A 27,876-nucleotide genomic window follows, 5' to 3' on the forward strand; every position below is an offset into this window, starting at 1 on the left:
TAAAAATAATGAGATTTTAACCAGGTGAATATGTCTTTGGTAACAACCGCGTTTTTGCAATTGAAAATATAGTAACATTTAATAAACAAATTCAATATCTCAAAAAATATTAAATATTTTTCGACCAATTTTTTTTGCTTAATACTGGTAACATAGCGCAACTTAGTCTGTAAAATAAGATATTTTATAGTGCTTATTTAAAACGCTAAAAATAATTTTTTGCAAGTTTGTTTTTAAAGTTTTATGTATAATTATTTAAATAAATAGAGGGTCAAATTTAATTTAGTAAGTCTTATGTGAAAGATTTACTCTTCAACTTTGCAGGAAAAAATCCTATAGACCTTCATTAGTAATTGAATGACCTCAGCAGGTAAAAAAGTAATTTTTTTGCAAAAATGACCCCTTTTTAATTATTTAAACATTGATCCCCTTGTATGATTTGGATACTTTCTTGAAAATATCTTTTGTACCCACCTAAACTTTGATATAACATTTGTTTTAACCTGTACGAATTTACATATTGACTTTTTTTTATTTTATTAGGCTAGAATGCGTATCAACTCTCTTAGTCCAGAGAAATAAGATTTTTCTCGTGACACATCCCCCTCCAGGCCGAAACCAAATTTTTTGAGTAGTATGGACATCTATATTAATAACCCATATGTTTTTTGCAGCCGATTTTGATGATATACATAGTTATAAACAAATGAAGATCAAAAAACGGTAAATTTTCGCTTTTTTCGTCTATTACCAAAAAATTAAGCATTTTAAACAAATTTTAGAGCAAGAAACTCATAAATCGTATAAAAAACTTCAACATGGCGTTCGCCGAATATGTCTATCCTTATTGGTTGCTTCGAAAATTACAAAATAAATAATAAATTTTGAAAAAATGAATGGGTTGCATGTGTGAGTCCATACTATTGTAGTAAAGAAAAGAGAGACGTTCTCACAAACAATTTATTTTACAACTGACGACCGGTTTCGCTGTCTACAATATTCACAGCATCTTCAGGTCACGGTAAAAGTAAAATTAAATGCTACAAATAACAAAAAACCAGAGTTAGTTAAGTGGTCTGGTTGAAATCAAAAGGGTAATGATCAAGCCAATATTAAAGTATATATATTTATGCATACATATAAATACTAACATGTACGTAAATATGGTTTACAACCCTCACACTCACATACATGCACGTATTCAAATGTAGTGGCAACAAAAGTATGTTAAGTATAAGTATAAAATAATATACACTTACTTTCCGGTATAAGGGAAGAATATACATAGTAGTATTCAATATCATACTTTTTCTCTATATTATGCTAAAGGGAGAGACGGCAGAGGGACAGATTTGAATGTAATGCATTAACAAAACCAAACCAATTATTTTGGTTTTGTTAATGCATTACATCCAACCTGCCAATTATTTTGGTTTTGTTAATGCATTACATTCAAATCTGTCCTTCTACCGTCTCTCCCTTTAGCATAATATAGAGAAAAAGTATGATATTGAATACTACTATATTCTTCCCTTATACCGGAAAGTAAGTGTATATTTTATACTTATACTTAACATACTTTTGTTGCCACTACATTTGAATACGTGCATGTATGTGAGTGTGAGGGTTGTAAACCATATTTACGTACATGTTAGTATTTATATGTATGCATAAATATATATACTTTAATATTGGCTTGATCATTACCCTGTTGATTTCAACCAGACCACTTAACTAACTCTGGTTTTTTGTTATTTGTAGCATTTAATTTTACTTTTACCGTGACCTGAAGATGCTGTGAATATTGTAGACAGCGAAACCGGTCGTCAGTTGTAAAATAAATTGTTTGTGAGAACGTCTCTCTTTTCTTTAGTACATAAATTTTGAGTTTTTATAAATATTCATAATTTATGTAAAAATTAACTTAAAACCTTATTATTACATGGAATGCTGAGACTTCTGGTGCTTAAATCATACCCTAAATTTCAGGCCAATTGGTAAAATAGTTTAAAAGTTATTTAATTTGTTTTTTCCAAATTCATTTTTTTCCAACACTATAAGTCAAAAAATTATGAGGTTACAGTAATACTTCGGACAATTTATGAAAGAAGAACATTCTATTATTAACTTAATTAAAAAAAATGACAAAATGTAATTTTAAACAGTGTAAAATTATTTTGCAAAAACATGTCGATTGTTTGCTTACTTATAAACAATTAGAATAACTTTTTAACCGATATCCGTAAAAAAATTATTTTCTCATATTTAGAAAGACTGAATTTTTATACACATTTAGAAACAAAACAATTATTGTCCTAGCACAATTTGGGACGAAGTTAGCCCCTCCTTTTTTTAATTCACATATTCTTGTAATATTTAGAATTATTTTTTGTCATTACTTTTAATTAAATTAATAGTGTAAATTTTCATCTTTCATTAGCTATCCAAAGTATTACTGTAACTTCATCATCTTCTGACTTATAGTGTTGCAAAAAAAATGAATTTTGGATAAACAAATTAAAAAACTTTTAAACTATTTTACCAATTGCTTTGAAATTTGGGGTATGATTTAAGCACCAGAAATCTCAGCATTCCGTGAAATAAGAAGGTTCTAAGGTAATTTTTACATAAGGTATGAATATTTATAAAAACTCAAAATTTATGATTTATTTTGCAATTTTCTAAGCAACCAATAAGGATAAAAATATTCAGGGAACGCCATATTGAAGTTTTTTATACGATTTATGAGTTTCTTACTCTCAAATTTGTTTAAAGTGTATTTAACTTCTTGGTAATAGACAAAAAAAATCAAAAATTTATCGTTTTTTGATTTTCATTTGTTTATAACTATGTATATCACCAAAATCGGCTGCAGTAAACATATAGGTTATTATTATAGATGTCCATACTACTCAAAAAATTTGGCTTCGGCCTAGAAGGGGTTGTGTCACCAACAGGACATTTTTTTTCCTTATTTCTCTGAACTATCTCTGTTCATATTATAATTACTCTACTGCAGATATAAATCATATTATCTTTAATTGTGAACTTAATAAATACCATACGAAGCACTAATTGCTAGACTTCAAGAGCAGAATGTAAGTTTGCCGCTGAATATTTCACACCTACTAAGCTTCAACGCCAAAACTATTAATGATATTATCATACAATTTCTTAAAGAATCTAACATAAAAATTTAATATGACATCTTTAACTTTCAAATATCTGTGGCAAAAAGTTTATCTAATGCCATCCCCTCTTTGTGATGTGAACACACACACACACACCCACTGTCCCACTTAAAATAAGTATGTTATTACAGCTTGAATGTACTAATAGAACAATCTAATACTTTGATCACTCTATAAAAAACTGCTTATAATAAATATTTGTTTAAATACGACAAATACTCTTTTATTAAGGCCCAAAACCAAATTTGTCCCCGATCCTTCTATGAAGAAAAAACTTAAAATATTAAATCGTTTCTCGTACAGAGACCAACTAATATACGATGAGCCATCCTGTATATTCTCTATACTCTATAATCGTAATTATATCTAATACATTTGTAATTACTGTTTTAATTAATATTACAATGATAATTATAGTATAACTAACTTTCCAGAACCCAATATATATTCGCCCCTTTATTTTGCAGGAATATATTGAACTTGAATAGCAAGACATTCCAGTAATTTTCAAATATCATTAAAATTTCTATAATATCGTATATCATGGAGTAATATCACACATTAGGGTTACATATTCGTGGTATATACAACTCCATCTCCACGAATAATTAATTAGGTACAAGAAAGAATTTGATTATCGTTTTATTGCAATGAAGCTTTTCTATCTAAAACCTAAATTATTGTTAGATATTGGGATATTTTTCATTTGTTTTGTTTAATCAGAAAACACAAGGACTTTCAATAAAAGAAAAATATAATCGTACAGAAGTAAAAAACTTCGTTTTATAATGGTATAAAAAGTTTATTAAAAACTATTAAAATGCCATCCAAATGGATTGAAAAACGTTTTCGATCTAAATCAGATCATCTTCAGTGCCTAGAACGAAGTATTTCCACGTTAGAATGAATGCAGAAAGGTTAAAATTGTGACTGTTAAAGAAAAAGAATGTGTGTGTACTTTGTACGCACGTAAGAAGTTATGCTTCTATTATATGATTATATGATTATAAACGAAATTAATATACTTTTTATTTATATTTTATTTAAATATTAAATTAATTTATACTTACTACTTCTCAAAAATTTTTATTAAAACAGTGCCAAAAAACACATTAAAAATGCCACAAATGATTTCTGAACATTAATTGTCGGAAAAAATTTTAACTAAATACGTATTTTCTGAAAATAAAATTATATAATAAATATACTTACAATCATAAAATGTATAAAAAAAAAATAAAAGTTTCTATTGGGATTCGAACCAACTTACCACGCGGCTGGTATTTGCGTTGTATTGGGATTCACCCGCATTAAAACTTCGCCACAGAGACAGCTTGTCATTATGTGCGAAGATCGTCTAACTAAACAGATTAACCTTTTGACATTTTTAACTTATGTAAATCAAATTATTTTGATTTTGAATTGAAATGATTTAGAATTGAAAAAATACAACAAAACATAGAGTAAGAAGACAATATATTAGGTGAATATTAAGGTGTAAAATAAAAGTATTTCATACTACTTATGTATTTTGGTAGGTTCAAGGTAGGTATCGGAGCCCGTATAACGACTAATAAATTTCGCAATCACTTGCGTCGTGCAAAGTGGCTATGTTCAAATATCATAACAAAATTTGATCAACTATTTATAAAACACTTACCAGTGAAAGATTCTTTAGCTTTGAATAAGCGAGATCTGCGGCACTCATACTAGGCACAGTTTGATGAGCTTTCACATTGGCATGCAACAATCATCTCTTCTATGTAAATAAGTCCAAAAATATAATACGAAAACTATTTAAAAAGGCAGTATAACCATTAACTAACTTTTTGTTTGTTGTTTCTCTTCCTACAAATTTTAAAACGCAACAAGCATACATTATATAACCAAACCATGCACAGTCCCACAGCTGTGCCACAGCTGCCATATTGGATAATTTTTGTCATGTCATTTGAACATCCAATCAGAACAAAGTTATAATGCGCATGCGCCCGGTCGCTAGGTTTTCCCATATAAAATTTCACCGTCATTACGCCCGTAAAGAAGTATAACTTCAAAAATGTGGTAAATACTTACGTTCTGCTTAGTAGATGAAACTAGCACACTACTAAAAGTGGTAATATCGAGATATATGATTTACATATTAAGATTATGATAAATATAGTGACTCCAAGTCGATGTTAAAATCATTATATTTATCATAATCTTAATATATAAATCATATATCTCGATGTTACCACTTTTAATAGTGTGCTAGTTTCATCTAGTAAGCAGAACGTAAGTATTTGCCACATTTTTTCTTTAACAGTCACAATTTTTTTGCATTCATTCTAACGTGGAAATACTTTTGCAATCGAATTACGTTTTGCAATATACAGATAAAATTCTGAATGACCAACTTGTGTCAAACAACTCTTACCTCCACAACTTATTCAATTAAAGATATATGGTTGAAACTTTTCTCAACATATGACGAGAACCCAATTTCTAAGTGGTTTATTATAGAAAATAGATGGTGTCGACATTAATTTTTGGTTTATTATAACTTGAGACTCCATTTATTATAACAAATGGGGTCTCGAAGTCAACATTAAGAAAACTGAAGTCATGTGTATTGGAAGGACAAAGCAGTCATTATTTTAGACGATGGGGTAGAAATTAAACACTGTGATGAATACAAGTACCTGGGCATGAAGATAACTCAAGATGGAACACTCGATGCTGCTATAAAAGACAGAAACATACAGGGTAGGAACACCATATTCATGATGAACGGCATTCTGTGGGACTAAACAATATCAAAAGCGAACAAATAGCTCATATACTATACCATACTTAAAAGTGTAATCACATATGACAGTGAAGTTTGGCCACTGAAACAAAGAACGGAGAAAATGTTACTAGAAATAAAAATGGACTTCTGGAAAATCAAGAAAAGATCGGATACCAAATGAGAGAATACGAGAAATGATGTGAGTCACACATTCAATAAAAATTATTGATGACATAAAAACAAAACAACTATGGTACGGCTATGTACCGGGTGTCCCAATAAGAAGCCATTTCTAGCGGGAGAAGCCGAGAGCCATTCTTATTGGGACACCCGGTACAGAGCATGTCAGATGACAGGATCCCTAAACAGGTTTTGAGAAGAAGCTGGGGGAAAGGAAATGAAGAAGAACTAGAGAAAGGAGAAATCCCTCCAGTTCTATGGTTAAACAGAGAAGAATGGCGGTTACTGCGAGTTAGGTGATTTATTTTGTTTGAGGACAGTCTATTTTACAAACACTTTTTAACATAACAATTTGGTTTGAAATACCTTAGTTTACATAGCCACTTTCCTAAGTCAAATATGTACATTTAATACTTGGAGAGAGCGAGATGTGCACTAAGGCGAGGTATGTAATTGTACTTAGAGCGCGAGATGATTTGTGCGAGTTCGGACTATAAAATATGCTAGGTAGAGAGAGCACTAGATACCATCGTCCTAACTGAGGACGGGATTCTGATGTTGCTAAGAAGAAAACAAGCCTTTTATAGTAATTTTCAAGATAGGGGAGATTTTTGTTTGCTTATTTAATAATAATAATATAATAATAATAAAGGACTTTATTTAAAGGAAAAAAAAAATACAATCAGTTACAATAAAGAAAAATGTTCCCTATCATGTCCTGGTTTGGCGCAAGTCTAGCTCAAGGCTACTCAACTGAACCAAACCAGAACCCTAATACATTTCTATTGTTTGTCACTTAAAAGATATGTTACACAAAGTCTTTTATGTTAATTTATACTGATAAAAGAAAATTACGGATTGACAATTGATAATAACATTGAATAAATATTTTATTTGGTCTACAAATTAGCTAATAAATTAAAATTTAATAATTTAGTTGATTTTTTAAGATTTACGAACTGTTTACTTATTATGACATATTTAACAGGTATTTTTCATATTTTATTTTAAAGGTATTTATATTTAATTGGAGGAAATGATTAGGAATATAATTAAAAATTTTAACAGCATTATATGAGAAAGATCTCTGAAATATAGCGGTGCTATGTTGAGGCATTGTTAGTTTAATCCTGTTTCTGATGTTAAGGTTATGTATATCGTTACGAAATATAAGGCGTTCCTTAGGCGTAGTTGGTGAAGTAGCATTATTTATTACACTTAATAAAAAGGTAGCAAAATGAAGAGTCCATCGGTCATTCATTTTAAGCCAATTAACATCCAATGTGAAATATAGTCCTGTCGCCAGTGGGGGTACAACGGCCTCCTTAATTCAGATGGACTTACCCAAGTTTTTTTTATGCATTTTGACCCGTAGAACACGAATTTTTTGGGTAACAGTCGATCCGGATGTCGATAAGATTGTTATAAACAAAGAACTTGAGGAATCACATAACAGCGATTTTTCACAAAACAAAACATTTTTTGTATTTTTTGGGTCATTCTAAGCAAAAAATGTATTTACAAGTTTTTTCGTAGGATGCATAGTTTTCGACATAAACGCGGTTAAACTTTAAAAAAATCGAAAAATTGCAATTTTTGAACCCGAATAACTTTTGACTGAAAAATAAAATAGCAATATTGCTTACCGTATTTGAAAGTTCAAGTCAAATTCTATCGGTTTTGATTACCTTCATTGCTAAAAATTAATTTTTTTATTGTTAAACAAGCTATAAACACATAGTGATTGAATGATGTTTTCAATGCATTTCTCATTTGAAATCAAACGGGTAGGCGCGCATACAGAATTTCTACGTAGATTACGTACATTAAAACGCATGCATTGGGCACGGGAAACACTATGTGTTTATGGCTTTGTTTAACAAATAAAAACTTAATTTTTAGTAATGCAAATAATCAAAACCGATAGAATTTCACTTCAACTTTCAAATACAGTAAGCAAAATTTCCATTTTATTTTTTAATCAAAAGTTATTCGGGTTAAAAAATTGCAATTTTTCGATTTTTTGAAAGTTTAACCGAGTTTATCTCGAAAACTATGCATCCGACGAAAAAATTTGTAAAAACATTTTTTGCTTAGAATGACCCAAAAAATACAAAAAAAAATGTTTTGTTTTGCGAAAAATCGCTGTTATAAAATTCCTCAAGTTCTTTATTTATAACAATCTTATCGACATCCGGATCAACTGTTACCCAAAAAATTTGAGTAAGTCCATCTGAATTAAGGAGGCCGTTGTACCCCCCCCCCTGGCGACAGGACTAATATGATCAAATTTGCGCAAACCATAAACAAGCCTGATACACGCATTCTGGACTTTTTGTATACGGTTTCTACTGTCACTGCACTGTCTAAACAAAAACCATAAATAAAATCACAGTAATTAAAATTAGATAAGACGAGAGCTTCACATAAATTTTTTCTTAATTTTTGGTTTAGGACCTGTCTATTATTATATAATATTTTCAGAGAACAAAATGATTTTTGAACTAATTTTTTTACACGTTCTTTAAATCTAAGCTGTTCATCTAAAATAACGCCAAAGTTTTTGTTTTTCTCTACAAAGTTTAGTTTGGAATTATTAATTAAAATACTTAAATTTTTTTTAAGAAACTCTGTTTTACTTTGATTACCAAAAATCATAACACACGATTTGTCAGGATTTAGCTTTAAATTATGATACAAAGAAAGCTGATAAATCGTCTGAAGATCCTGATTAAGGCACTCCTGAAATTCTTTATAGTGCTCTAATTCAAAACATACATAAATCTGGGTATCGTCAGCAAAACGCTTGCAGTTTGCAAAATTTTATAGATTTCAATATATCAGACGTGTAAATAAGAAATAGCAAAGGACCCAATATCGAACCCTGAGGAATGTCAGCAAGTATTTCTGCTCTATTAGAATACTTATTATTAGAGAAAATTGACTGAAATCTGTTGCTTAAATAAGATGCAATGAGCAAAAATGATTCTTCGCAAAATCCATAGTATTTAAGTTAAGTTACCAGCAACTCATGGTTAATAGTATCAAACGCGTTAGAAAAATCCAAAAGTACCAAATTAGAACACATTTTATTGTCATATGCTCTAAAGATATCATCCAAAACATTCGTTAGTGCTACTGATGTTCCAAAACCTTTACGAAAACCACATTGTGAGTTTGGAATTATGTTGTTTATAGTAAAATAGTCATACATTTGTTCATAAAGTACCTTCTCAAATATTTTTGACAGAGCAGAGAGAATACTTATAACTCTAATGGCATTATAACTTGTTGGATTGGACGACTTTGGGAGTGGCCTTCCTACAGAAATTTTCCATTGTTCTGGAAAATAGCTTATCTCGATGCAACAGTTTATAGTGTGTGTTATGTATTTATCAATGAACGGACTACAGTGTTTTAACATAAGAGGTGTTTCATCCATACCGGTTGCATTGCTTTGTATTGAATTAAGAACTTTATTAACTTTATGTACATTCGCCATTTTAAATGAAAATTTTAAATTGTCTTCATAAGTATTATTGTCATAAAAGTTAATTTTTTCAGTACAGTTGGATTTTTGTTGTAAGAACGTCGCAAAAAACTGGTTGATGTCATTAGGTTCAGATAAACTAGAAGGTTATTCATTATTTTTATTGGGACATATGCTAAGATTTTTTAGAGCTTTCCACTGCTGCTTTGTATTACCCGTAAAAGAGTCTATGTACTTCTTCTTTTCTCGTCTGACTGCGGCAACCGCCAAATTTCTCAAACGCTTGTACTCTATCCAGTCCAATTGAAGTTTGGAGTTTTTAAATTTTTGCAATGCTCGATCTTTTTGTTTTAAAATCATTTTTATGTTTTCTGTTAGCCATAGAGCTTTGGGTTTGGTTACTAATGAGTCTTTAAAAGGTGCATGAACATCAAATAAACTTATTATTAAATTGTTAAAAATTTCAACTTTCTTTTCAATATTATTTTCATAAATTATATCATCCCATGGCAATTGTTGTAAATCGAGTAAACAGTTGTCCATTCTAAAGTGCTTAAAAGAACGATGTTTTATAATTTTGGGTGTTGTTACTTTACGCAAGCTTAGGTCACAATTGGTTAGTTTATGATCAGAAATAGTATCTGCAGATAATACTCCAGATTTAACGACTAACGATTTATTGTTATATTATATCGATATATTATTTCTATCATGCTCCTTTTAAAGTTATTCCACTGAATGTTTATGTTCTATTTTCTTTGTTATCACCTATAGTTTTTGGCAATAGAAATCAATTTAAATAGAAACAATTTAATTTATCTTTTGCAAAACATGCGATAGAAGCTAAACATAAAATCTCGTTCTGTGATTAAGTGTACGCATTTAATTAGCTAAAAATATTAATGACTCAATTAAATACATTCAGTACATGTCAACCGCTTAAAAAACTAATATTTCAGATAGTAAAGGTAATAAATAGCAAAGGGTACTATATAACAAGCTTGTTAACACTTTCATCTCGATATAATATACATAATGCTTATTAGCTGAGTTTAATTTATAGACAAAGTAATTAGAGAGTTCATTTAAATTATGTTTAAAATAGTTTGGAATTTTGTGTGCCTGCTAACGACGGTATATTGTATTGGCGTTGATGTGGAGAGTAAGTATAATTTGGATGTAAAATAAAAATAATGAATATGCATTATTAACAGCTCAATAATTATTACAGGTTTTTCTAGTTATAATTTCATAGTTTACTGATAGCTCCTCCAATCAAAATATTCTCTATGCTGTTTCTTTTTCTACGTTACAAAATCTGCATAGGTCATCATCTGCCAATCCTATCAGCTTGCACTGCCTATTCAGCTTTTTTCTTAGGGTGCCTGTCCGTTCCGAACGTTGGCGATCATTCTGGCTATGATGAATTTGTGAGTTGCTATACGGAATTGTTGTGTTGAGGTCTTTCTATACCATGCTCTCAGATTTGCAAGCCATGATATTCTTCTTCGTCCTGGGGCCCTTTTTCCTTCAATTTTACCTTGAGAAATGCACTGGAGTAGCTCGTATCTGACTTGCTTTCTCATTATATGCCCCAAGTACTGCAGCTTACGGCCCTTCACGGTGTTGACTAAATCTGCGGTTGTGTTCATCCTCCGTAGTACTTCTTCATTGGTGACTTTATTTGTCCATGGTATCTTCAGGATCCTTCTGTACAACCATAGCTCAAAAGCTTGAAGTTTCGATAGAGTTTCCGCCTTCAATGTCCACGCTTCTACTCTGTATAGAAGCACTGAGTACACGTAACATTTAAGGAGCCTTATTTTTGTTTTTAGAGTGATGTCATGGCTCTTGAACACAGAGCTTACAGTCAAGAATGCACTCTTTGCCTTTCCGATGCGACATTTAATCTCTTGAGTATTGTCCCACGACTCATTGATTATCGTTCCCAAATAGTTGTATTGTGAGACACATTCAATTCTCATTTGGTTCAGATACAGATTTACTCCAGCTTTGTTTTGCTTGCTGATGATCATTAACTTGGTTATGCTGGTGTTTATATCTAGTCCATATGTTCTACTGGTTTCAGATATTTTATTCATTAAGTTTTTCAGCCCTTCTATGGTATTGGAAAACACTATTGTATCATAATTGATGGATTCGACCGTTACTTGATGGAAGTTCATTTTATCTCACAATAAAACACTGAAAAACGTTTGTTTTTCTATACTTCCACAAAATTTATTACAATTATGTTATTACTACAGCTGTTTCGGCAAAGTGCCTTTCTCAAGTGACATATTTTACAATGTGTTTGCCTTTTTAAGTCTTTAACTGAAGAGGTTGAGGAGTGGGGAGCTGTTTGTCTCGAGTTGGTCATTCAGAATTATATCTGTATTTTTCAATTTATTAATTTCCATTGATTCTAAAAGTGATAGCTTAAGGCCTTTATTTTGAATATGTAGAATTTGAAACTCTTCATTGAAAGAATGATTATGATCTAGAAGGTGAAGTGCGTATGTAGAAGTGTCTGTTTTTCTATTGTTGAAAGCCCTTTTGTGTTCTGCTATCCGTTTGTCAAAAGTTCTGCCAGTTTGACCGATGTAAGTTTTCGGACAGTCACCACAAGTTAGTTTGTACACACCACTCTGTAGTTGCTTTCTCTTTCGGCTTTTATTGTTATTAATATGTTTGCTTAAGTTGTTGTTAGTTCTGAAAGCTGGTGTTATTCCTTTCTTTTTTATGTATCTGGCTATTTTTGTTGTTATTTTGCCAGTATATGTGAGAGAGCAGAAGGTACTGGGTTCTTTCTGTGGTGGTGGATACACTAATTTCAAGGCTTTCTTATGGAGCTTTTGGTTTAAAATGTTGTTAACTGTTTGTTCGTTATAGCCATTGTTTACTGCTATTTGTCTAATGATATTTAGTTCTGTCTCGAAGTTATTTTTTGTCATAGGAATTTCTGTCAGTCTATGTATCATGCTATGGTAGGCTGCTAATTTGTGTTGTGTAGGATGGGATGATGAATTGTGTATAGTTGTGTCAGTATGGGTAGGTTTATGATATACGGAGAACTCATGTTTGTTGTGTAGTCTGGTAATCGTTACATCTAGAAAGTTTATGGAATTATTCTGTTCTGTTTCTATTGTGAACTCAATATTACTATGAAGTGAATTAATGTATGATATAAATTGGTCAAGTTGTCTGTTAGTTCCTGTAAAGCAGACTAGTATGTCATCCACGTATCTCCACCAATATAAGAACTGTTTAAATAAGGGGTGTTTAGAAATTGTTGTGTCAAGTTGGTTCATAAATATATCTGATATTAATGGGCTTAGAGGATTACCCATAATAAGTCCTGCAATGTTGTTTGTGTAAATTTGATTATTGAATTCAAAATAGTCTTGATTTATGCAAATTTCAAGAAGGTGTAAAATTTCAGATGCAATGATCGGATTTGTACTATTATGTTCTAAAAGGTTTTTAACTAAAACAAAAGTTTCTGTAGGAGGAACACTAGGAAAAAGATTTTTTACGTCAAATGAAATTAGTCTGGAGTTGTTGGGCACTTGAAAATGTTGTATTTTATTAACTAGTTCTAGTGTATTTTTTACGGTGAATTTAGGTGAAAATTTAGTGTATTCTGTAATAATATCTGACAGTTTTTTTGAAAGTTTATATGACGGAGCTGTATAAAAAGAAACTACAGGTCTTATTGGGTGGTCAGATTTGTGTAGTTTAATAAAAGAGTATAATTTAGGGGGTTGTGGGTTCATAATATTAAGGTATTTCTGTTCTGTTGGATTTAGTATTGATTTTGAATTTTCAATGGCTAGTTTAATTTGTTTTCGGTATTTTTCTGTGGGGTCTTTGTTTAGTGTTATACTATTTTGGTTATTTAAAAATTCTATTGTTTTGTTATTATAGTCACTTTTATCGATAGCAATAGTAGTGTTACCTTTGTCTGCTTTTGTAAATATTATGTCATGTTTTATTGATTTATTTTTAATTGAAACGGCTATTTGGTTTTCTTTGTAACAGTAATTATTAGTTTCACTACCTACATCGGTAATAGATTTTGCAATGATGCTTTTTTCTATGTTATTGGCAGTTTTATTTAACGCTACTTCACATTCTACACCTAAATATTTTAAATTTTTTTGATTATTATGTTGAGGCAAGTTATGTTTGAATCCTTTCTCTAAAAGTTCTATCTCACTATTATTGAATTTGGTATCTGTTAAGTTTATAAATCTATTGAAAAAAGTATGATTTGAAAATTTTTTTGTATAATGAGTATTGAGTTTTTTACTATTGCAAATTAGATTATTTAGTTTTTTACATTGTGTATTATATTTTTTGTCTATTATATTATCTACTTCTGTTCTTACGTTAGAGTCTAGGATGTCAAATTCTATATTATCTAATCTATAATGTAATTCTGATATTATAATTCAGATATTGTAATTCAGATATTATAGTTGTTTATGGTATGTCATTCAGAATTACATTATAGATTAGATAATATAGAATTTGACATCCTAGACTCTAACGTAAGAACAGAAGTAGATAATATAATAGACAAAAAATATAATACACAATGTAAAAAACTAAATAATCTAATTTGCAATAGTAAAAAACTCAATCTCATTATACAAAAATTTTTTCAAATCATACTTTTTTCAATAGATTTATAAACTTAACAGATACCAAATTCAATAATAGTGAGATAGAACTTTTAGAGAAAGGATTCAAACATAACTTGCCTCAACATAATAATCAAAAAAATTTAGAATATTTAGGTGTAGAATGTGAAGTAGCGTTAAATAAAACTGCCAATAACATAGAAAAAAAGCATCATTGCAAAATCTATTACCGATGTAGGTAGTGAAACTAATAATTCCTGTTACAAAGAAAACCAAATAGCCGTTTCAATTAAAAATAAATCAATAAAACATGACATAATATTTACAAAAGCAGACAAAGGTAACACTACTATTGCTATCGATAAAAGTGACTATAATAACAAAACAATAGAATTTTTAAATAACCAAAATAGTATAACACTAAACAAAGACCCCACAGAAAAATACCGAAAACAAATTAAACTAGCCATTGAAAATTCAAAATCAATACTAAATCCAACAGAACAGAAATACCTTAATATTATGAACCCACAACCCCCTAAATTATACTCTTTTGACCACCCAATAAGACCTGTAGTTTCTTTTTATACAGCTCCGTCATATAAACTTTCAAAAAAACTGTCAGATATTATTACAGAATACACTAAATTTTCACCTAAATTCACCGTAAAAAATACACTAGAACTAGTTAATAAAATACAACATTTTCAATTGCCCAACAACTCCAGACTAATTTCATTTGACGTAAAAAAATCTTTTTCCTAGTGTTCCTCCTACAGAAACTTTTGTTTTAGTTAAAAACCTTTTAGAACATAATAGTACAAATCCGATCATTGCATCTGAAATTTTACACCTTCTTAAAATTTGCATAAATCAAGACTATTTTGAATTCAATAATCAAATTTACACAAACAACAGTGCAGGACTTATTATGGGTAATCCTCTAAGCCCATTACTATCAGATATATTTATGAACCAACTTGAAACAACAATTTCTAAACACCCCTTATTTAAACAGTTCTTATATTGGTGGAGATACGTGGATGACATACTAGTCTGCTTTACAGGAGCTAACAGACAACTTGACCAATTTATATCATACATTAATTCACTTCATAGTAATATTGAGTTCACAATAGAAACAGCACAGAATAATTCCATAAACTTTCTAGATGTAACGATTACCAGACTACACAACAAACATGAGTTCTCCGTATATCATAAACCTACCCATACTGACACAACTATACACAATTCATCATCCCATCCTACACAACACAAATTAGCAGCCTACCATAGCATGATACATAGACTGACAGAAATTCCTATGACAAAAAATAACTTCGAGACAGAACTAAATATCATTAGACAAATAGCAGTAAACAATGGCTATAACGAACAAACAGTTAACAACATTTTAAACCAAAAACTCCATAAGAAAGCCTTGAAATTAGTGTATCCACCACCACAGAAAGAACCCAGTACCTTCTGCTCTCTCACATATACTGGCAAAATAACAACAAAAATAGCCAGATACATAAAAAAGAAAGGAATAACACCAGCTTTCAGAACTAACAACAACTTAAGCAAACATATTAAAAACAATAAAAGCCGAAAGAGAAAGCAACTACAGAGTGGTGTGTACAAACTAACTTGTGGTGACAGTCCGAAAACTTACACGGTCAAACTGGCAGAACTTTTGGCAAACGGATAGCAGAACACAAAAGGGCTTTCAACAATAGAAAAACAGACACTTCTACATACGCACTTCACCTTCTAGATCATAATCATTCTTTCAATGAAGAGTTTCAAATTCTACATATTCAAAATAAAGGCCTTAAGCTATCACTTTTAGAATCAATGGAAATTAATAAATTGAAAAATACAGATATAATTCTGAATGACCAACTCGAGACAAACAGCTCCCCACTCCTCAACCTCTTCAGTTAAAGACTTAAAAAGGCAAACACATTGTAAAATATATCACTTGAGAAAGGCACTTTGCCGAAACATCTGTAGTAATAACATAGTTGTAATAAATTTTGTGGAAGTATAGAAAAACAAACGTTTTTCAGTGTTTTATTGTGAGACTATTGTATCATCTGCATATCGCAAAGTTACTGAGCTTGACTCCATTTATTGAGATGCCTTCATTAATATATTTTAGAGTCTCTTCAAAAATGTGCTCTGAGTACAGATTGAATATCAGCGGTGAAATTATGCATCCCTGTCTCACTCCCCTTAAGATTTTGACCTGATCTGTATATTCTCCATCTATTCGGAGCACTGCTGATTGATTCCAATACAGGTTAGTTATTATTTTCAGGTCTCTTCCGTCAATCCCTGTCCTCTTCAGCACTTCCATCATTTGTTTATGTCGGACTCGAAAGCCTTTTTGTAGTCAATCAGGCATGCAAAAACATCACAGCTGACATCTCTACATTTCTGAAACAACACCTGTACGCTAAATAAAGCCTCCCTCGTACCAACGGCGTTCACAAATCCAAACTGATTGGGCGCAATTTGTTCTTCGCATTTTCGGTAAATTCTATTATGGATGACTTTTAAAAACAGCTTGAGAAAATGGCTCATTAGGCTTATGGTCCTATAGTCTTCACAAACTTTTGCTCCTGGTTTTTTGGGCAACGGTACAAACTCAGATTTGAGCCACTCTGCTGGTATTTTTCCTGCCTTGTATTGTATATGTATGTCATTAAATATTTCAGCTATTACTTTTATTTGTGCTCCATCTAATAGCTTTAGCAGGTATTTCATCAAGTCCCGGTGCCTTTCCATCCTTAATTTGTCTGATGGTTGTGGTAACTTCTTCTGGTAGGATTTCGGGACCTGAATTATCTTTAATGGTGGGTTCTTTTCCTGTTCTAAGGTCGTGGAAAAGTTTCCCCAAGTATTTTTCCCATACTTTCTTTTTATCTTCTTTGGTTATGGCAAGATTGCGTTCATCATCTGTTATTTTTCCGCTGCTGCGTTTTCGGAACTTTACAGCTGTTTCCTTCACCTTTCGATGGACATTGAAATTGTCATATCGACTGATACTCATCTATTTCTTGACATTGTTCTCTTTTTTGTTTCTTTTTTGCTTCTCTTATCTTTCTTCTGACGATGCTATGTATTCATTTATATTCTTTGAGATTTTCTTTGTTCTTTTTTCTCTAATCCATAAGCTCGAGTATTTCATCGGCCATCCATGATTTCCGTTTCTCTGTATCTTTCTTCAGGTGTTGTTCTTTTATTTCTCTCACTGTTTCTTGTATGATGGTTAGACTTTCATATATAGTTCCTGCATTTCTGCATTTTAGCATATTTGTATTGAGGTTTTCACTCATCTTCAGTTGAACATTGGGATCTTTTAGTTTTCTAATATCATACCTCTTCATTGACTTACTTGTAACCCTCTTCATTCTGACTTTGAAATTACCTACAACTGGTAGGTACATCATCAGAATTTATGTCTGCCCCGGGTATGTTTTGACATATGTACAGCTGTTCCTATATCTCTTATTTACTAGTATGTAATCAATCTGATTTCTCACAATCCTTCTCAGAGAATCCTGTGGAGATTTCCAAGTGTACAGTTTCCTTGAGTGTAACTTAAACCAGGTGTTCGTTATTACTAATTGATTTGCTTCCGCAAAAATTTCCAATGTATCTCCCCGATCGTTCCGGTTTCCTAGTCCAAATAGTCCAACTGCAGATGATGTTTTGCTAGCCCCAACTTTGGCATTGAAGTCACCCATGACAATTGTTAGGTCTTGCTTTTTCAACCTTTTCACGACTTCATCAATGCTACGGTATAGTTCTTCTACCTCTTCTTCTGTTCCTTCTGTTGTAGGTGCACACACTTGAATTATATTGATGTCGATTGGTCTTGCTTTCAGTTGTATGAGCATAACTCTTGCTGAGACTGAGATGAAGTTGTCAACAGATTTTGCAACTTCTTTTTTCAATATAATACCGACACATAATTCATGCTTGCCGTAAATTCAGCTTACATAGCATTTTAGCAAACCTACCATGGCTTTGAATGTTTTGTCTTTGTTTATTAGATTTGCTCTAAATTTTGGCGAATGTTCTGTAATAAACTGTTTTGCCTGCCTTCGTCCTGGCAAATTACTCCACCATTCCAGAGATTTGTGAGCTACCGTATTTCTTGTAGCCGTTCTTCTTACTGTCTTTGTAATGCTTCAGAAGAGTTCCCTAAACAATTCCGTACTAACTTAGAATTGACCTCTGCAGAATTTGGTGCTTTAAACGCTGCTGTTATTTACATTCGTTATATTCTGCCTTTCTATTTCTTCCATTCAGTGATGGATTGGCCTTATTTCCACCTGTAACAATGTGTCTTCCTCAGAAAGACTTACCAGCGTTTTTACATCTTATACTACGTTATCTTTCATTTGACTATCAGCAGATATAACAGCTCCATTCCTAGTGTTACTTTTCTCTACATACCTCAATTTGTATCCTTCACTTAGTTCTTTCGTCCTTTGTTCTTTCCACCTAGTCTCTTGAATGCAAGCAATTTGGTCTCTCCTTTTTCTAAGAACATCTACTAACTCTACAGTCTTCCAAGTCTATAAGACTTCCAAGATTCCAAGGCCCTATTTTCTAATTTGTAATGGTGTTCGCCTTAAAATACTCCTCACCCAGAAATCCGAACACCTCAGTTTGCTTTCGGAACATTTCCCTCTGGAGATACCTTCATTTCAGTATAATTTTTTTACATTGCTTTTACTTCATTGGAGAAGCTCTTTTCATTTTTATAACTTGAAAATACTTTGATACCTGAATGCCTTTTCTATCAGCATCATGTCCTGCAAAATTTAGTTAACATACCACAGATGCAATCAAAGTGCAATACCGGGTGTCCACTTATATTTTCCCCCATTTTAACTGCCTATAACTTCTAAACGGCTCAAGATAAAAATATACGGTTTTCGCTGAAATGTTTTATTTTAGTAAAAGTTTTGTCTGAATGGATTGAATTTTTCGTATCGCTTTCAAATACGAAAAAAATGTCCGATTTTTGAAAAAAAACGTTGTTGACTTTTTTTTTAATGGATCACCCAGTATATTTTTCTGTAAATTGAAAGAAAGATCATTCACCTATCCAGCGATATAAAGTTTTTCAAAATCGGTTGTCAAAGCACTGAGTAATTAATTTTTTAATTGAGAGGTGCAACGTGGATATCACATACCTAAATAACATAACTACAAAAATGATATTATGTTATGTGATTTCCACATTGCATCTCTCATTTTAAAATTTAATTGCTCAGTCATTTGACAACAGATTTAAAATTTTTTTATATCGCTGGATAGGTAAACGACCGTTTTTTCAAGTTACAAAAAAATATACTGGGTGTTTTAATAAAAAAAGTCAACAACGTTTTTTTCCAAAAATCCGCCATTTTTTATTTAAAAGCGATATAAAAAATGGTCATTTACCTAAAACTTGAAAAAACAGCCATTTACCTATCCAGCGATATAAAATTTATTAAAATCTGTTGTCAAATGACTGAGCAATTAATTTTTAAAATGAGGGATGCAATGTGGAAATCACATAACATAATATCAATTTGCTTAGTTATGTTCTTTAGGTACGTGATATCCACGTTGCACCTCTCATTTTAAAAATTAATTACTCAGTGATTTGACAACCGATTTTGAAAAACTATATATCGCTGGATACGTGAATGGTCTTTCTTTCAATTTACAAAAAAATCGAAAGCGATATAAAAAATTCAATACATTCAGACAAAACTTTTACTTAAATAAACATTTCAGGGAAAACCGCACATTTCTATCTTGAGCCGTTTAGAAGTTATAGGCAGTTAAAATGGGGGAAAATATAAGTGAACACCCGGTATTACTTAAGTCCGCTTGCATTTTTATGTATAGGCTAGGATCACTACTGTAAGGACTGCCCAAAAGCCAATGTATTGTTGCTCGATCCTGCCACTAGGAGGCACGTACTTTGTTCAGGAGATTTTTTTCAAAGTATGCTTCACACTGTTACAAATAGTTATTATGATTCTAAAAAAATTTGCCGTGATATCGAAAAATATTTGATTCAGCAGAATATTTTTATTATTTTGAAGTCACATCTTGTTAGTTTTTAAATTAAAATGTTTCTATGTACTAAATAATTATTACTTAATTATTTAAAAATTCATCTAAATAAAATGTAACTATCTTTTATAATTTTTCATTAGCTATAAAAATTTTACATTTTTTCGAACTTTACAGTTAACATTCCCAAAGGTTCAATTTTTAAGATATTTTAAAGAATTTTTTTGTAAAGAATTGCATATGCAAAACTATAAATTTATGAAATGTATTGTTACAATAAATTAATTTGTAACTTTTTGTAATATAATAATTATTGTTTTCAGCTCACAATCCACTTGGTTCAGTACAATTTCCAGATGGTAAGATATTTTCAACATACCTATATAATTATTATTTTTACATAATATAGTCCATTTACTGACGGCCTTTGCTCCAAATTTTAAAGAACTGCTTAGATTGACATTAAATTTGGCATACTCATAGCTAATATATCAAAGAGTGTGTGTTTTGTGTCTTATTGGCAATGGTTTTCACAACCAACTGGCCAGTCAATTTCATAATGATTTTTTAGACTATAACTTATCACTAACTCAGGGGAGTAATGTGTAGTGTGTGTGTGTTGAGTAAGTGTCTTGTTACTTTGCAAAGTCGACGTCATTGTCTTTGCAAAGAGACGCTAATTGTATCCGAACGTCTGCGGTCCCTCCGGTGAATACCGATCCCACAAGGACAGAAACTATTTTCATTTATTAATTTATAATAAACGAAAAATTTCTGACCCTGGTGAGATTCGAACTCATGACCATTCGGACCTTTCGATCCAAAGGTAGGCGCTTTTACCACTGTGCCACAGAAGGGGGTATATCAAAGAAAAAAGTGATATTGTGCCGAAATATACTTTTACCCTGGGGGTGAGTTTCACCCCTTCTCGGGGGGTGAAAAAATATACGTTAAAAATAAGTCCGGAAATGGATAAACTAAATAATTCTAAGCAACCTTTGCTCTATAGCGTTTTTTCACTACTTTTCGAGTTATTTGCAAGTGGGTATGTAAAACATGTTATTATGGGCCATTCCACGAACATACGCCTGTTTTGGATTACTTCGACAACGAATATTTTACTGTACAACATAAGAAGTACGAAAGTAAATGGCGTTAATAATTATTCCAATAAACAACAATGTAATTTGCAATTTACTTTCGTTCTTCTTATTTTGCACAGTAAAATATTCGTTGTCGAAGTAATCCAAAACAGGCGTATGTTCGTGGAATAGGGTATAGACGGTATTTCGCACATAACTCAAAAAGTAAGTATTTTATAAAAAAACGTTCCTAGCAAAAATATAGCTTATTAAAAAGTGAACAAATCTAGTATGCATGAAGTCTCTAGATCTAGCGTAGTCATAGTTGTAGCTAATGAAAAATAGGTTCATACTCGTCAAATTCCATATCGAATATTTCAACGTGAAATAACGAAAAAATGAAGTATTTTTGTGAAAAATCCCATTATAACTTTTTTAAAGTGCTTAAAAAATCTTTATTTTTTTTTAATTTTCTAGCCTCAAAAGTAAGCAAGTAACGCTCAAAATAAAGTTGGTCCTATTTTAGTAAAAAAAAAATCGTGAAAATCATACCTTAATAAGCATCCCAATTATTTTTTTAAATCTTTAATTTGGAAAAAAATATATTGTTTTTAAATAACATTATTAGTGATAGCAAAAATCTCAAAGAGTAAAAAAATGTAGGTTTTACTTTTCTAAATATTTTGGATTTTTTGTTTTTCTGTAAGACAAAAATTAGTTAAGATATAGCTGTTCCAAATGTGCATAAACTCGTGATTAGTGACCCTTTGAAGCCTTTTTAACTTCAGCCATTTTAAAAATTACCGCTTTGAACCGAATAATCTTACAGATCATATAAACAATACATACAAGAATAAAGCAACTTGTGAAACGGTAACGAGTAATTTCATTCAAAAAATACAAATTTAAATTCGCCAGACTTTGATTTCGAAGAAATGATTTCTGAAATATCTGAGCGGCAAAACCGAAAAAAAAAATATTGTCATTTTTAATGTTCCCGAACCTGATCAACAAAAATCGATAGCGGAGCAGAACGAATCGGATGGAAATATTGTCAGAGATGTTATGGGTGTAGTGGCTCCTGACTTGTTAAACATTAACTTTAAATCGTTGGCTATTTCACCAACAATAAGATTCGTCCTATAAAAGTAGCATTTGAGAATGAATACACCGTAACAAAAATTCTAAAAAACTCCAAACAGTTGAAAACATCAAGACAATTTAACAAGTTCATCATAGTAGCAGACCGTACCAAAAGGCAGATGGAATATTTTAAAAAAATTAAGCAAGAGTTAGCGGACCGAACAAATGCTGGAGAAAACTGCCGTATTAAATACTTCAACGATATACCTAAGGTGGTACCTTTAAATTAAGTCCCCCCAGCAGCCTCAGTACTTGTGATATATCTATTTATTACCAGAACGTAAGAGCAACACCAAAATTGACTCTTTTATTTCAAATATAAGTGACTGTGAATACAACATCGTTGCACTCAGTGAAACGTGGCTAAAAGCAGATGTTAATTCGAGTGAACTGTTTACTAGTGAATACGAAGTATATCGCAGTGATCGTAAATTTAATCAACTAGATCTCTCTACTGGTGGAGGGGTGTTACTTGCTGTAGACGGAACTATTAAATCTGAACTGGTTAACTCTTCTGATTTTGATACTAATTTTCCAAAGGTTGAATTTTTAGTATGTAAATGTCATCTAGCTTTTAAATCTTTTTTTGTAGCAGTTTTGTACATTCCACCATCTACCCCAGTTGATGAGTTTGAACTCTTTTTAGAAGCACTAGAGAACTGGGATGTACTAAACTCTGATAAAGTTATTATACTAGGTGATTTTAATTGCCCAAATTTTGTAGTCAATAATCTAAATGACAGGAAGGCTGCTTCAGTAAAAAATTAATTAGCTTTTTTAAATATGAGGCAATGTAACAACATCTTAAATAACTACAATAGGATGCTTGACTTAGTAATTAGTAATACAAATTGTACTGTTTCTAGAGATTACGTGCCATTAGTAAACGAAGATCTCTACCATCCATCTTTATCCATTATAATCAGTGGGCTTCGTAAAAAATGTGATAGTATTAACACAAATGTCAACAGTAAAACATATAATTATAAAAAAGCTAATTTCATATCTTTGTACAACGATTTCATAACAACTGATTGGCACTTTTTAATTAATTGTACGGACGTAAATACTGCAGTTCAATATTTCTATGATAAATTTTATAAAATTCTAGATGCCAATGTACCGCTTTTTAAAAACTTTAAGCATAAATATCCGGTTTGGTATACTAGTGAAATAATTAAAAACATCAACGTAAAAGCAAAACTTCATAAAAAGTTCAAATCTACAAATAATATTATTTATTATCACCAATTTAGTCGATTTAGGTCAAATATTAAGCAAGAAATTAAAAATGCTTACCAATCTTATGTACAAAAGATACAGTACTCACTACGAGATGAACCTAAATCTTTTTGGTCATTTATACATAACAAAAACAAGTCTTCAAGAATACCTGGTAGAATGTCTTATAACAATGAACAAATTGATAACCCCCAATCTATTGTTGACGCGTTTGGAAATTTTTTTCAAAGTGTATTTTCGCATCCGGAAAATCAAGATCAGCATTTTGCTATTAATTTCGATCACAACATACCTTTAGACATTAGTTGTGAACCAATATCAGAAGAAGAAATTATACAAGCGGGTAAAAAACTGAAAAACAAGTTCACAAGTGGTCCGGATAAAATACCGTCCTTTTTATTAAAAGACTGTCTACCATCTTTGCTTTTGCCTTTGAAAGTAATTTTTAATCTAATATTGAAAACCTCAATTTTTCCAGATAAATGGAAAGTAGCAAAAGTATGTCCAATTCATAAACAATCGGATCGGGCGAACATTAGTAATTATAGACCCATATCTATATTATGCAATGTCGCAAAGCTCTTGGAGACAATCTTATATAGTCGCATTTATCTGTGCACGAAAAATATTATATCTGTCCATCAACATGGCTTCATGAGTTCTAGATCAACAATTAGCAACTTATCAATTTTCAGCCAGTATTTGTGCGAAACATTAGACAAAAGAGGACAGGTTGATGTGGTCTATACCGATTTTTCCAAGGCCTTTGATAAAATTAGCCATGTCATACTTCTTAGAAAGATTTTCTTGATGGGTTTTCCTGAGACATTCTATCAACTTCTTACATAATCGTAATCAGTATGTTTGTTACAATGGATATGGTTCAGACACTTACCTTGCAACTAGTGGCGTTCCACAAGGTTCCAATTTAGGTCCGTTATTGTTCCTAATATTCATTAACGATTTATGTGAGTCCATAAGCTGTAATAAATTAATGTTTGCTGACGATCTAAAACTTTATGATTCGGTATCCAATATAAATGATTGCATTATGTTACAACAACAAATTGATTTGTTGCAAAGGTGGTGTTTGAGCAATAGACTTTATTTAAACATAGCTAAATGCAAAGTTTTAACATTTAGTCGTAAAACAAATACAATATTTTTTTCGTATGTCATTGATAATACAATTTTGGAGAGAACTGAAACAATTAGAGATTTAGGGGTTCATTTTGATATTCATTTAACATTTAACGTTCATATTAACCTCATTGTCAGTCAAGCTTACCGCACATATGGATTTATATTTAGAAATTGTGGGAATTTTACTGATGTAACTGCGCTGTCGTGTCTATTTTTTGGTTTAGTGAGAACAAAATTGGAATATGGATCTCTAATATGGAATCCTATTTATGCTCAATATACAACAGATGTTGAGAGGGTGCAAAAGAAATTCTTAAAATTTCTTAGTTTTAAAGTTGACGGCGTTTACCCTGCTAGGGGTTGCAATTATTTTAATTTATTAGAAAAGTTTAACTTTGTTTCTCTAGAAAAACGTAGAAATCAGGCATCAGTATTGTTTCTACATAAGTTATTAAACGGTGGGATAGACTGTGCAGTGTTACTAAATCAATTAGATTTTTTTGTTCCGAGGCCTGCATCAAGACAAAATGAGACGTTTCTGTGCAAAAGAGCTCAAACAAATCTAATGTTAAAAGCGCCGATTAATATGATGTGTGCTACTGCAAACAAACTTTCATCTGTTTGTGACATTTTTTGTTGTAGTGTCTCGGAATTGAAAAACAAATGCAATACATATTTGTAATTTCTAATAAGTTACCACATATAAGCATATAAATTTTCTGTTTTATTATCTCTGTAATATTTGCCTATATTTGACCTATATTTTATTCTTGTTTTATTATTCTACTTTAAGTTGCGCAACCTTAGATTTTAAGTTCTATTATTTGTATTAAGCATGCAGTGCTGTTATAACTTCTTATTCTTTGTATTCCTCTGTAAATGGGAAACTGTTGGGCAGGGGCGTAGCTACCGCCGTATCAGCCGTATCAATTATACGGGGCCCCCGACATTCAAGGGCCCCATCGCGGCATGTCGAAACAAAATTCCATTTACAAAGATTGAACTAAATATTCTACAAGTATTTTACTATTAAAACGCTTTGAAACAGTGTATGTTGTTTGGATATCAACATTTTGGTGTAGTGGATTCTTTATATATACCTATATAAATCATATTTACCTATTATCTATTCTCTGCCCCATAAGAACAGAGCTTTATTGTTTTCAAAGTACCTCTCATTGTCAATTCCGTTGGCTGTGTATGAGTTATTGTATAATGTATATTGAAGAATGCCGAATTGCAATTTTTGTAATCGCTTTATCTTTGAATATTTGAAACAGTATGTATTGTTCGGGTATATTATGTATGTTCGTATAATCTGTTCTTTATCTATAATTGTATTTATGTATATCTACATTTCTCCAAGAAATTAACGTACCACCTTAAAAATTGGTCATTTTTTATGTCTCATATTTCCTAAACCTGTGATTATCCGATTTAAGTGATTTTTTTTTAAATGTTATAGTCGTATTTTTGAACATTATCGTTTAATAATATTGTTGCTAGACAGGTAAATTGTTATTGTATACCGGGTGTACCAATCAAACAGTAATTTTTTCTCAAAGTCACCACACCCTGTGGAATATTCTTGCATTTATAAAATACTGAAATTAAAACCCAACTATAGCCTCATGTGTTCTTAACATTCTGTTTTTCGATTCATTCGCTTATGTTGGATAGTAAAAAAGTTAGGTAATACTTTAACAACTCGCCTTATTTTTCATAAGTATGGCAAACTTTAAGGGCTAATTCTGCATGAAAAAATAATGACAGTTTGCTTTATAAACGTATGTCCGAGATAGGGGGTGTTGATATTTTTCTTACAAACTGACGATTTATTTATTACTCTAAAACCGGTTGATATATGCAAATGAAATTTGGTGGGTTTTTACAGAATTTCATGTTTACCATTGGCGTACACATGGGTCATATTAACCGTATGTGCGCCAATGATGAATATTAAATTCATAATTGTATATCAAAAACGCACAATAACTACCTCCTAAAACACACCAAATTTTACTTGCATATTTTAACCGGTTTTAGGACAATAACTAAATCGTCAGATTGTAAGAAAAATTTTAATAACTTTATCTCGGAGACGAAGCATTTGCACACTAGCAGGTTTATAAAGCAAACGCAAATTGTCATTATTTTTTCATGCAGAATTACCCCTTAGAGTTTGCCATACTTATTTAAAAACACTCTGTATTGACAAAAAAACAAGGCTAGTTGTTAAAGTACCTAACCTTTTTATTATCCAACGTAAGAATGAATGAACCAAAAGCGAATGAATAAAACAACAGACTGTTGGCTATAATAGCCTAATAAAATAAAAAAAATCAAAATGTAATTCCGTACTAAATACAGGTTGGAACTAAAAAATGTATCAAAGTTTCTCTCTCTATCTTGTCGTTTCCCCATTACTGAGGGATCGTGATTTCCCCCAATATTCCTAACAATGTTTCTTCATTGGTCTCTATCTTCAGCCGCTCTAAGAGCTTCGCAGAATGAGTTTCCAGCTGAATTCTTCATTTGGTCGGGGTCGGACCATCTTGTTGGTGATCGTCCTCTTGATCTTCTCCCGGAACGTTTCCAGAAACAATTCATTTCTCCAAACTGTCGTCACCTCTGCGAACCACGTGACCAAAGAATTGCAGAATTCGTTGCAAACATATTGTGGACAGCCTTTTATCAAAGTTTAGGCGAATAGAGAAGATATTTTCAAGAAAGTATCCAAATCATAATATGATTTGGATACTTTCTTGAAAATATCTTTTGTATTCTTCAAGAGGATCACTGTTTAAATAATTAAAAGGGTCATTTTTGCACTTACTTTTTTCACTTCTCTGCAGTAATTCACGCTTTTATGAAGGTCTATACGGTTTTTTTT

General features: G+C 31.3%; 2 protein-coding genes across 4 annotated transcripts in view; one reads left to right on the forward strand and one right to left on the reverse strand.

The window, feature by feature from the left end:
• LOC114337816 (relaxin receptor 2) overlaps positions 1–27,876 on the reverse strand; it is an 800,386-nt gene that overhangs the window by 110,749 nt on the left and 661,761 nt on the right. The gene's annotated exons all lie outside the window — the stretch shown is intronic.
• The window catches only part of LOC114337817 (uncharacterized), a 79,078-nt gene continuing 61,842 nt past the window's right edge, over positions 10,641–27,876 (forward strand). Inside the window, exons 1-2 of the mRNA XM_028288352.2 lie at positions 10,641–10,796; positions 20,697–20,732. Coding sequence (XP_028144153.2) covers positions 10,727–10,796; positions 20,697–20,732 — 106 coding nt within the window. The 5' untranslated portion in view covers positions 10,641–10,726. The remainder of the gene's footprint in view (positions 10,797–20,696; positions 20,733–27,876) is intronic.

Source organism: Diabrotica virgifera, chromosome 2 (genome assembly GCF_917563875.1).
Source record: "Diabrotica virgifera virgifera chromosome 2, PGI_DIABVI_V3a".
NCBI classification, from domain to species: domain Eukaryota; kingdom Metazoa; phylum Arthropoda; class Insecta; order Coleoptera; family Chrysomelidae; genus Diabrotica; species Diabrotica virgifera.